Source organism: Polyodon spathula, chromosome 3, assembly GCF_017654505.1.
Source record: "Polyodon spathula isolate WHYD16114869_AA chromosome 3, ASM1765450v1, whole genome shotgun sequence".
Taxonomy (NCBI): Eukaryota; Metazoa; Chordata; class Actinopteri; order Acipenseriformes; family Polyodontidae; genus Polyodon; species Polyodon spathula.
In genome coordinates this window covers 47,586,625-47,599,966 of record NC_054536.1, presented here as the reverse complement: position 1 = coordinate 47,599,966, position 13,342 = coordinate 47,586,625, and the positions used below count along the sequence as shown (strand labels likewise).

General features: G+C 38.0%; 1 protein-coding gene across 4 annotated transcripts in view; it reads left to right on the top strand.

Annotated features, from left to right (window-relative positions):
- The window catches only part of ptpn2b (protein tyrosine phosphatase non-receptor type 2b), a 129,094-nt gene that overhangs the window by 65,121 nt on the left and 50,631 nt on the right, over positions 1–13,342 (top strand). For all 4 annotated transcript variants that reach the window (XM_041245334.1, XM_041245333.1, XM_041245332.1 and 1 more), the window contains one exon: positions 576–785. In XM_041245334.1, coding sequence (XP_041101268.1) covers positions 576–785 — 210 coding nt within the window. The remainder of the gene's footprint in view (positions 1–575; positions 786–13,342) is intronic.

Genomic DNA, 13,342 nt, shown 5'->3' with positions numbered 1-13,342 from the left:
TTTTTTCATCATACACAAAGCAAAACTTTTGCTACAAAAGATTTTTCCTGTAATTCTTTGTTTTCAAGAAATATCTAGAAAAACAAACAAAATATTGACACTTAGGGGGGGTAATATTTTTTTGTGTGTCTCTTTAAACATGTTATGTTGGTATCTTCAAAGTGGGGAGTTGGGACCATTTATTTTCCTTTAAACGTGTGTTCTTTTTGTTGTTTAATTGTATGTTTGTATAAAGTTTCTGTTTTGATCAAATTCTGTATAAGACATAATTTAATGGTTTATGTGTTCTTTTGTGTGTGTGTGTTTGTGAGAGAAGTGCTTTGTGATCCTTGCCCTGAAATGTGCTTTAGAAATGTGAGTGGTTGTGGTTGTTGATGTTATGCTTTAATTCAGTCTGTGCGTCCAAGTCCAAAAATATGTATGTAAGTGTGCATTACTCTTGAATTTCAGTAGTCATTATAAATCTGCAATGATAGTATAACATTGGTTTAAATATGTTATCTTTTAATTAAGGTTTCTGAAATACTGAAACTTTTTGTGGACCACTAATTTTGCTTTTCCCTATTTATTTTTAGACTGGAGAAACCCGAGAGATATATCACTTTCATTATACCACTTGGCCAGATTTCGGAGTACCAGAATCTCCTGCTTCATTCCTTAATTTTCTGTTTAAAGTCAGGGAGACTGGCTGTCTCAGTTCAGAGCATGGGCCTGCTGTGGTTCACTGCAGTGCTGGAATTGGACGCTCTGGGACATTCTCACTGGTAGACACTTGTATTCTTTTGGTAAGTTGACATGTTTTTGTAAGTTGTTTTCTTTCTCTTATTTTCTCTCTCTCTCTCTCTTACTCTTTCTATGTTTCAAAAATCAAATGATCAACTATACTTCTTTTCAAACAAATTCTGGGTGAAGCAGGCAGTTGTGAAAACGCTAAGTATAGTTTAAATACACATGGACCAATTAGGGGCTGGTGTACAAAATATATCTTCAGGTTTACTGGTTTATAGCATGATGCAATTCTTTCTTTTTTTTGCTTCAAATGAATAAATAAATGCACCTGGTGATGTTAAATATAGTAAACTAAAACAGGATAGCCCTTGTATTTTGTATGCACAGTATATGTTTGTATCACGTCCTGTTGTAGATTAGGCCTATTGTAATATTAATTTTCATGAAAAACAAACAAACAAAAAAAAAACGGTTTGACACAATTTAAAACACACATTGTTAAACAAGCCAAATAAACATATGTAACCAATTCTAAAGAAAGAATTTAGATTTTTGTGGTCCAGCACTAGAATTTTCTTTTAGAAAAATCTATGTACTGGAATTGTTTCGTTCAGTTGCCCCTAATACACAAAAAATCACAGAGATTTGCATAACAAAATTACTACTGGTACGTATTACAGGATGTGTTGACACATTGTGCTTCTCTTTCATTGATTTTAATGAATGGCTAATTGTTTACTTAAGTCTAAAAATCATTCTCAAAGTATCTATCAATTAACATGCATGTTAAGAACAGCTACAACTATTTCATCCCAAACTATTTTTACCAGCTGAGATTTGAGATCTTCCAATTTTCATGTTAAAATGTGCTATAAAACATTTTGCTATTAAAATGATACTGGTACTGTATTGGTATAACTTCTTTTTTTTTTTTTTTTTTTTTTTTTTAATATAAAGTACTTTTTGCTTCCATCCACTTAAGATGCTGATGTAGCTTGCAAACAATAATGTAAACAAAACCAAGCTACAGAAAGTGAATTCCAAACATTAAACGTGCTCCTGTTGTTTAGAGAAGAACTCTGTTTTATTATGACTATACAGTCACATATCCGAGCCTATAAAATTTTGACTTCAGCGATGGTTAAACGAGTGTGACGCATGTCTGATTATTTCGTCTGACTTGACGTGTATTTAGTGAGCACGTTGTAACCTGCCCCCTACCACCCAAACAACCCCCTGCCCAGCCCTGCACACACACACACACACACACACACAAAAACACACGCAGGCACGCATTTTGTACGAAAAAATATGTCTTGGGTTTGAGGAACTGTACAGGGAGGTGTATATCATAGTGTGTATTTTTCTTTTCTTTGTCACTAACTATTTGAAAATGGTCCTCCTGTTAGTTTCATTTTTCATCCAGAGGGGTCTTTCATTGATTCTTTCATTGAAATTTGTTAACACACGTGTTGGGGGAATAACACAGAAGTAAAAGACAAACATTTGTCTATTTTTTCAGGGAACACAAAACAAATACAATGTCAAAAATACATAGCTCAAAGGACTGTGTTGTAAAACAGTAACGTTTAGATATACTGTAGTTGGTTTTGTTGGTAGAGTACTATATTTTCAACAGAAGTAGTATTTTAATTAAGAATGAATTGCCAAAAGAGATGGCTGGACACATGAACTGTAATACAGTACATACTTTTAAATCTGGTATGTATTGTAGCAGTATGTAAAATTCCCCATTAACGACCCAGCAGCAAAATGAAATCAGAATTACCCATGCACAGAACTTTGTAAAAGGTAAAAGGCAATGCACCAGTTTCCAGAATTAAAACAGTATCCAAAGTCAGTCTTCAAAATTGCAGAATATAGTGCTCGATAAGACCCCAATGTCACAGTTCACTTGCAACTGAAAATACACAAAAGCAGCTAAAGATCAGAAATTTAAAAAAATGCATCACAGTATCTAAAACTGTTTAATGATTAACTTTTACATTACCGTAGCTTGTCTCATTCGCTTTTCTTTTGGAGGAAGTGCTGTGTAACTGCAGTTCACAATAAAGACAGATTGGTCAAAGGTCAAAGACAGATTGACTGCCAAAAACAAAAATTGAACAATTAAATTGTAACATTGAAGAGATGGGCTTTATATCAGAAAACAGAGTTGAAAATCACATGTGAAGAGTAAGTGCATATAATTTATATATATATATATATATATATATATATATATATATATATATATATATATATATATATATATACACACACACACACACACACACACACACACACACACACACACAGTGCCTTGCAAAAGTATTCAGACCCCTGACCAATTCTCTCATATTACTGAATTACAAATGGTACACTGAAATTTTGTTCTGTTTGATATTTTATTTTAAAACACTGAAACTCAAAATCAATTGTTGTAAGGTGACATTAGTTTTAAGTTGGGAAATATTTATATGAGAAATAAAAAACTGAAATATCTTCCTTGCATAATTATTCAACCCCCACACATTAATATTTGGTAGAGCCACCTTTCGCTGCAGTAACAGCTTTAAGTCTTTTGGGGTAAGTATGTACCAGCTTTGCACACAGTGTCGGAGTGATTTTGGTCCATTCTTCTTGGCAGATTTGCTCCAGGTTGTTCAAGTTGGTTGGGCGACGCTTGTGGAACACAATTTTCAAATAGTGCCACAGATTCTCAATGGGATTGAGATCAGCACTTTGACTGGGCCACTGCATGACATTCACCTTTTTGTTCTTGAGCCACTCCAATGTTGCTTTGGCCTTGTGCTTGGGATCATTGTCCTGCTGAAAGGTGAATTTCCTCCCAAGCTTCAGTTTTTTAGTGGACTGAAGCAGATTCTCTTGCAGTATTTTCCTGTATTTTGCTCCATCCATTCTTCCTTCAGTTGTAACAAGATGCCCAGTCCCTGCTGATGAGAAGCATCCCCACAGCATGATGCTGCCACCACCATGCTTCACTGTATATACAGTGCCTATAGAAAGTCTACACCCCCTTTCAAAATGTTCACCTTTTGTTGCCTTATAGCCTGGAAGTATGGAATTAAAATATTATATATATATATAATATTCATTTATGTACACATCCTACCCCACAACTTTAAGTGAAAAATATATATTCTAGAATTTTGTAGAACATTCATTAAAAATAAAACCTGAAAAAGCTTGATTGGATAATTGTCCAGCCCCCTTGTAATAGCAATCCTAAATTAGCTCGGGTGTAACCAATCACCTTCAAACTTGTGTTAAATTGTAGTGATTCATATGATTTCAGGATAAATTCAGCAGTTCCTCTAGGTTCCCTCTGCTGGGTAGTGCATTTCACAGCAAAGACTCAATCATGAGCACCAAGGCGCTTTCAAAAGAACTCTGGGACAAAGTTGTTGAAAGGAACAGATCAGGGGATGGGTATAAAAAAAATATCAAAGGCCTTGAATATCCCTTGGAGCACGGTCAAGACGATTATTAAGAAGTAGAAGGTGTATGGCACCACCAAGACCCTGTCCGGATCAGGCCGTCCCTCTGGAGACTGGAGAGCAAGGAGGAGACTAATCAGAGAGGCTACCAAGAGGCCAATGGCAACTTTGCAAGAGCTACAGGCTTTTATGGCTGTGGGAGGGTAGTGGGTGGAGCTTTGGGGAAGGACCAGAAATGACAGCACACAGGAGCCGGAAATGGAGTTTAGTCCTTAGAGCCTTGTACCATGAATGGTATCAGGGCAGGGTTTTATTTTACCAAACAATAAAAATATAACAGTCCAGTATTGCAAGAAATAAACAAGAAAACCACCTGGAATACCAGCAATGGTAAACTCAGATTTGAAATAAAAAGAGTAAACAAAAAAATGTCGCAGTTACAAATAACAACAAAGGAAGCACTGGGTTTCCTCTCACTGCCTCTTAGCTCCATTCCACAGATTAATGGCCAGTCATCGGTTCCTCACTCCGGTAATCCAACACAGTTTCCAAGGTTTTCAAGCTTCTGTGGATAACAGCAGTGAATAAAAGCAACACAGCAAACACGGCATGTGTTTTCAGTTCAGCCCAGGGAGACCGAATGGCAAAACCATACTGCTTAAGTACTGCCAAGTCCCACCCCTGCAATCAGCACGCTACCCCACGTCAGCCAATCAGCGAGAACAGCACAGCTGATTGCAATGATGGGACATAAGAACATAAGAACATAAGAAAGTTTACAAACGAGAGGAGGCCATTCGGCCCATCTTGCTCGTTTGGTTGTTAGTAGCTTATTGATCCCAGAATCTCATCAAGCAGCTTCTTGAAGGATCCCAGGGTGTAAGCTTCAACAACATTATTGGGGAGATGATTCCAGACCCTCACAATTCTCTGTGTAAAAAAGTGCCTCCTATTTTCTGTTCTGAATGCCCCTTTTTCTAATCTCCATTTGTGACCCCTGGTCCTTGTTTCTTTTTTCAGGCTGAAAAAGTCCCTTGGGTCGACACTGTCAATACCTTTTAGAATTTTGAATACTTGAATTAGGTCGCCACGTAGTCTTCTTTGTTCAAGACTGAACAGATTCAATTCTTTTAGCCTGTCTGCATATGACATGCCTTTTAAACCCGGGATAATTCTGGTCGCTCTTCTTTGCACTCTTTCTAGAGCAGCAATATCTTTTTTATAGCGAGGTGACCAGAACTGCACACAATATTCAAGATGAGGTCTTACTAGTGCATTGTACAATTTTAACATTACTTCCCTTGATTTAAATTCAACACTTTTCACAATGTATCCGAGCATCTTGTTAGCCTTTTTTATAGCTTCCCCACATTGTCTAGATGAAGACATTTCTGAGTCAACAAAAACTCCTAGGTCTTTTTCATAGATTCCTTCTCCAATTTCAGTATCTCCCATATGATATTTATAATGCACATTTTTATTTCCTGCGTGCAGTACCTTACACTTTTCTCTATTAAATGTCATTTGCCATGTGTCTGCTCAGTTCTGAATCTTGTCTAGATCATTTTGAATGTTGCTGCTGCAACAGTGTTTGCCACTCCTCCTGTTTTTGTGTCGTCTGCAAATTTAACAAGTTTGCTTACTATACCAGAATCTAAATCATTAATGTAGATTAGGAATAGCAGAGGACCTAATACTGATCCCTGTGGTACTCTACTGGTTACCACACTCCATTCTGAGGTTTTTCCTCTAATCAGTACTTTCTGTTTTCTACATGTTAACCACTCCCTAATCCATGTACATGCGTTTCCTTGAATCCCAACTGCGTTCAGTTTGAGAATTAATCTTTTGTGCGGGACTTTGTCAAAAGCTTTCTGGAAATCTAAATAAACCATGTCATATGCTTTGCAATTATCCATTATCGATGTTGCATCCTCAAAAAAATCAAGCAAGTTAGTTAGGCACGATCTCCCTTTCCTAAAACCATGTTGACTGTCTCCCAGTACCCTGTTACCATATAGGTAATTTTCCATTTTGGATCTTATTATAGTTTCCATAAGTTTGCATATAATAGAAGTCAGGCTTACTGGTCTGTAGTTACCTGGTTCAGTTTTGTTTCCCTTTTTGTGGATCGGTATTACGTTTGCAATTTTCCAGTCTGTTGGTGCCACCCCTGTGTCAAGAGACTGCTGCATGATCTTGGTTAGCGGTTTGTAAATTACTTCTTTCATTTCTTTGAGTACTACTGGGATGATCTCATCCGGCCCAGGGGATTTGTTTATTTTAAGAGCTCCTAGTCCCTTTAACACCTCTGCCTCAGTTATGCTAAAGTTATTTCAAACTGGATAGTAACTTGATGACATGTGGGGCATGTTGTCAGTATCTTCCTTTGTAAAAACTTGTGAAAAGTAATCATTTAATATATTTGCTATTTTTTTTCTTCATTTACGATTTTGCCATTTGTATCTCTTAAACATTTAATCTCCTCTTTGAATGTTCTCTTGCTGTTGTAATATTGGAGAAACATTTTGGAATTGGTTTTAGCTCCCTTAGCAATGTTCATTTCTATTTCTCTCTTGGCCTTTCTAACTTCCTTTTTGACTTGCGTTTGCAGTTCCGTGTACTCTTTCTGCATACTTTCTTTTTGGTCATTTTTTAATGCTCTGTAAAGTGCCTTTTTTCGCTGAATATTTTTTTAATTGATCTATTAACCATTTTGGCAATTTAGTTTTACATTTAGATTTATCTACTTTAGGGATGTAATTGTTTTGTGCCTCTAGTACTACATTTTTGAAGAACAACCATCCGGCGGCCGCATGGTTCTACCTTGGGCCAAGATGGCCGCCTGACCCGGAACTTTCTGTATGGTCAGAGTTCAGCCTCCTGATCCAATTACGCTCAACCCTACACAGCGCTGCTGGTGGTCAGGAGGGCATATTACGACAGGGACTCCTTTCAATCCTGTCACAATGGCCAAGACTGGTGAAAGTGTGCCTGTGACAACAGTATCACAAGCACTCCACAAATCTGGTCTGTATAGTAGGGTGGCAAGAAGGAAGCCATTACTCAAGAAAGCCCACCTTGAATTCAGTTTTGAAGTATGCAAATAAAACACCCAGGAGATTCTGTAGCCATGTGGCAAAAAGTTTTGTGTTCTGACAAAACTAAAATGGAACTTTTTGGCCTAAATGCAATGCGTTATGTTTGGCGCAAACCCAACACAGCGCATCACCCAAAGAACACCATCCCTACTGTGAAGCATGGTGGTAGCAGCATCATGTTATGGGGATGTTTCTCATCGGTAGGGTCTGGGGCACTTGTCAGGGTAGATGGAAAAATGAATGGAGCAAAGTACAGAGAAGTCCTTGAGGAAAACCTGCAGCCCTCTGCAAGAAAGCTGAAACTGGGATTGAAGTTCATCTTTCAGCATGACAACAACCCAAAACACACAGCCAAATCTACACTGGAGTGGCTAAGGAACAAAAAGGTAAATGTCCTTGAGTGGCCCAGTCAGAGCCCTGACCTAAATTCAATCTAAAATTTGTAGCATGACTTGAAGATTGCTGTCCATCAGTGCTTCCCAAGGAACTTGACAGAGCTTGAACAGTTTTGTAAAGAATGGTCAAATATTGCCAAATCTTATTTATGATTATAGTAAAATAAAGTGTATTTACAGTGTATTTGTGTATTTACAGTGTAATCCTAAATCTAAAAAAAACTACTCACTTCTAAATCTTTTGTAGTTATATTTGTATTATGTTAGTATAAATACATGTTAATTTGGATTCATATGTTGTTTTTTCTGACTTTATATGAACGAAAAGACACACATTTGCCCATTTTCCCATTGGAAATAGTGATATTTTGAAATATCACTGTCCTGGTCACAAAAGCAAAGTTTGTGGGGAATAATAGCCATTTTCTATACTTTTGAGGCATAAGGAATTAGGAAATAACACTTACTATCCAGGAACAAAAATTGTGTTACATAGTGTTATCTTTCAGTTTTGTATTTAATATATACATTTTTTCTTAATAAAAATTCTTTTTCCCCTTAAAAGTGTAGAGTATGGTGTGTAGATACGTGGGGAAAAAAATCCTCATTTAAATGCATGACAATCTGACGCACTGACACAACAACATGTGAAAAAAGTTCAAGGGGGTGTAGACTTTCTATAGGCACTGTATATACAGTGGTTTGCAGTAGTATTCACCCCCTACCAATAATGTCACATTTTGTTGAATTACAAATAATGTGTGCACAGTTTTTCAAACTAACTTTTTTTTTTATTCAAAGCTATAGTGGTAAAACTGAACACTGTTATATGAGGAGGAGGTTAAATGTCAGCAAAACTTGCAAAGAAAATGTACAAAATGGAATTTACTGGTTGAATAAGTATTCACCCCTTTAAGTCAGTACTTGGTAGAAGCACCTTTTGCAGCAGTTACTGCTATGAGTCTTTTTGGATAGGTCTCTGTTATTTGCTCAGTATTTTTGCTCATTCTTCACAGGAAAATGGCTCCAGTTGTGATAAGTTTGTTGGGGATTGTCGTTAGATTGCAGTCTCACCATGAATCTAATCGAAAATGTAAGTCAGGACTTGGAATGGGCCACTCCAGAACATTAATTCTCTTCTTGATCAACCACTCCAGTGTGGCTTTGACTTTGTGCTTCGGGTCATTGTCCTGCTGAAATGTGAATTTCCTCCCCAGTTTCAGAGTCTTGGCTGACTCAAACAGGTTTTCCTCAAAGATTCGCCGGTACTTTGCACCAGCCATTTTTCCCTCTACCCTGACAAGCTTCCCAGTCCCTGATGAAGAGAAGCATCCCCATAACATGATGCTGCCACCATGCTTGACGTAACGCTTGGAATTTAGATCGAAAAGTTCAGTTTTTGTCTTGTCTGACCACAAAACCTTTTTCCATATGTCTGCAGTATCATCTGCATACTTTTTCGTAAAACTCCATATGTGCTTTAAGATGAGGCTTTTTGAGTAATGGCTTATTTCTTGCCAGCTTTGTGTAGGAACTGGGTTATTGTTGATGTGTGAACACCGACTCCCGTCTCAGTCATATAACTTTGCAGATCTCTCAAGGTCATTGTTGGCTTCAGAGTGACATTCCGAACCAGTTTCCTGCTTGTCTGGCTGCTCAGTGTGGGAGGACACTGTGCTTCTCTACAACTTTATCCCTGGCTTGTTTTGAAAGCTCCTTGGTCTTCATGGTTGCTCTGTTGGATCACTATGTGAGTTGCAGCTTGAAAGTCTTTGTATACCTGAGGGAAATTATCTACAAGTTAAACCACTTGGAGTGCACACAGGCTGAAACCATTTCCCTAATTTTGTGACTTTTCAAACAAATCATTTGCACCTGAGCTGATTTAGGGCTGCAGTAGCAAAGGGGTTAAATATTTATGCAACTGAGATTAATCTGTTTTTTTTTTCTGGAAATCTTATTTATATTCTATATCCATTTTTTAACTTCATCAAGTGAAGTAGTTTGTGTAGATTCTACATGTAAAGTCTAACTTGAAAGCGTCACGGAGTACGCTCAAGTGCCAACAAAATGTGAAAACTTTGCAGGGGGGTGAATACTTCTGCAAACTACTTCTGCAATCGTGATATATATTTTTTATAAAATATATTTTACCTACATCACATTTAGTCCCTAAAATACTAATGTTTGATATTAGATTTTTTTAACTTTTAAGCTACTGGATTTGCCTGTGCCTTTGTGTTCATAGTTTAATTGATTTTGGGGGTTTAACGTGCTCTAGACTGAGACCAGGCCACTTTGACTTTTTTCTATTTCGAAGTATGCAGCCCATGGTGTATATCACCTACTGTAATTTAATGTGCCAAGTACACCACCATAAAATGAGATACCCGACATAAGTATACATTTTCTGGATCTGCACAAAATAAGGATTTTAGGAATAGGTAGTGCATCATCTCCAATGGTTTGTTACCCATAATCCTTTTGCATTTGAGGTAATGCCACTGTATGCACAAAGTCACTTGTTTTTCACAATATCTGGACCTGTAAATCTAACAGCTTTAGTTCCACCGTTGGAAAGACAGTAGTTTAGAATTATTCTTAGTGTCTAGTGTTTAGATACCAAATATGTGCACGTTTATACAGTTTTGCAGGTGCACTAGACCAGGGGTGTCATTTTCTTGGGCATGAGACACTTTTCAATTTCAGACCAAGACGCAAGCCACAACAATAGTAATAGTAATAACATACTGTCAGAATGTGAGTGGTGTGGGGAAGGATAGAATGTCCAAATAGCTGTTGTATTTACTAAAACTGGACTGTGTCTTTATTAAAAAAGGATTACCCCTGCTACCAACAATGGTATTGGGGGAACACAAGCAGTGGGTTGCAGTCCCAAACAAAACAGTTAAAAAAAAAACAAAAAAAAAACAATACAATAAGTCCAGTGGTGCAGGAACAGGTTGAGGTGGTGTGGAAGTACAAGTGCTTCAAGTGCAGCTGCTCAGGTTGGTCGTGCTGGCTCTGTTGCTTCAGCTCCCTTACCGGCTACCAATCGGGATATACACAAAACAAAAAAAAAACAAGCAGCTCTCCGACTGGATTAACGTTTCAGCGTCAGAGGCTGTACTTGCATAGCTGCGTCCCCTTTGTACTGCTAAATTCTCAGTGCGTCACACTCTCACTCACACAACCCAACACAGTGTTTCTTCAGACTGGAGGCTCCAGTCTTGTAGTCCAGCCATGTAGGCGTGCGTGCGTGCGCGCGCAGTCCCTAACAATGTGATCATCAATAAAAAGAGCACCTCGTTCATCCTTAACACCCCTAACACACAATCATTTCATACAAGGAAGTTAATAATAAAACAAATAAATAATTCCACGGATAGTTTCAAACCCACCCGTTTTTTTTTATACTATATTATTCTCATTTACCCAGCGTGGTTTATTTTTCTTAAGTTTTCTTTTTCTCATTTTTGGGATAAATTTGTCCTGCATTTCTAACACATTATATCTAGGGCTTCTGTTTTTCGGGTTTTATTAATTGTATTTGTTGGTGCTTATTGTTAGCTATTTTTGAGATTATTATAAATGTTTTTTTCGGGGATTTTGTTATACTGTATAAAATTAGTGTTTTCAGTTACTTTCCAAAGTGCTTGAGCTTTTTTTTTTCTGTCAAAATATGTATAGTACTAACCGACAGTACTTGCACAATTAATTTGTACCTTCTTTCCTTTGCTGTCTTCCACAACGAAATCCCTATGGTCATGGGCACATTCTTCTGGGGTTGTGTGTGTAGGCATTTTTGTACATTTTGTCACAATTCTGTTTTAAATCCTCCGCATCTTAACTGTAATACAGCTTTAAATCCCCGTAAGAAGCCTCCATTCTGATTGTAATCTCATTTTAAATCTCGCAAGCGGAGTGTCCAATAGAAATGTAGGAATGTGCTGTTACTCGGTATTTAAAATATTCAGAACGAATCAATGATAGGTGCAAGTCAGGAAGGCGGGACATTGCCTAGCAGCATTGGGAAATCTCTTTATTTTTGTAGTAGGTTTTATTTTTTAATGGGAAAAGGGTAAAGTCAGTATGAATTGATTAACCATTTCCACACTTTTTCTGGTGTTTATTGGCTATCCGAGATTTATTTTTTTTATTTATTTGTATCGTGGGGGGGGTATCGTTGAACCTCAACTGCCTATTGATGGTGTTTTATCATGGTGTAAAGGCACTTTTTGGTGTAAAGGCACAGCATGCCCATCTGCACCTCGGCATAGTGTTGGGCAGTATTACCAGAAGGGAGGCCTTCACCACGGACGCGTCCAGCCTGGGCTGGGGCGCTGAGTAGAGTGGCACTCCACAGAAATGTTTTGGAACTGGAGGCAGTTTAACTAGCCTTGCAGCATTTGTTGCAGAAGGTTCAAGGGAGGCATGTGTTTACTTATCAGTTAAAACACCCCATGTGTTTGTCCAGGCAGACAGTGCAACTGTGGTGGCTTACATCAATCACAAAGGTGGCCTCAGGTTGCACAGCCTCCATCTCGTGGCATGTAAGCTTGCTCCAGGCACACAAGAACCTACTCTCACTGCGGGCAGTACATCTGCCCAGGGTGAAAAAAAACTGGGCGGCTAACCTCCTCGCAAGGAGGGTCCCAGCGCCTCAGAGTGGAGGTGAACCCCAAGGTGGTAGCCTCATTTGGGACAGGTGCGGGAGAGCAGCGAATAATCTCTTGACTCACAGGAATCAACCCACTGCCCTCACACCTGTGGCCAAGGCAACTGTTGTATGCCTTCCCACCGCTCGCCTTGTTCCTGCTGTGTGGAGAAAATCAGGCAATGGGCCAAGGTGCTCCTAGTGGCCCCTTACTGGCCCAGGAGACTGGTCTAAACCGTGATGCAGCTCCTTAGCAGCCAGTCATGGAGACTGCCTAAATGTGCAGACAAACATGCAAACTCAAGCTGTGCAGCAAAATTGCTATGCGTATTTGTTATACATAAAATTTAAATATCATACGTCATATTCATATTTTTGTGTTATTTGTGTAAAACAAGCAGCTTATCTGGAGCACTGGCCCTTGTTTATATCAATTTTGCTTAACATTTAAATGTCTTAATGCATCATGCCAACATCACAGACCCCACCTGGTCCAGAAGTGTACCTTTTAATATTAATGTCTGTCATCAAAGTGTGTACCCACATAATATATGAAGAAACTGAGGTGGCAATTAAAATTAAACTACACATTTTGGACATGACAGTTAAAGTATAATTGGGTCTGAAAATTCCCAACAGCATATTTCTGAATTAAAAACAATAGTACCACAACTGGGACATGTGGCCAACATTTTTATTTCACAAGATTAACTGAAGAAGTAAACTGCACATTCTGCAGCTAGGTGAACTGAGTTTGATTTTTTTTTTTGTTTATCATCTCATACACAGTACACTATTGAAAAATATTTGTGTTTCAATATTGAGTCTCGTTTTTTGATCTGAAGTACTCGTTTTATATACTTTTTATTTATACTGTAGCATTTTTGGGTTCTAGGACAGAAATGAGACTGAACCCGTGAGTAGATGAAATTGAAGACTCAAGCCGTTTTATTTTTATACAATAAGTGAGGGAACGAAACTGGGAGTCGAAAATGAAAT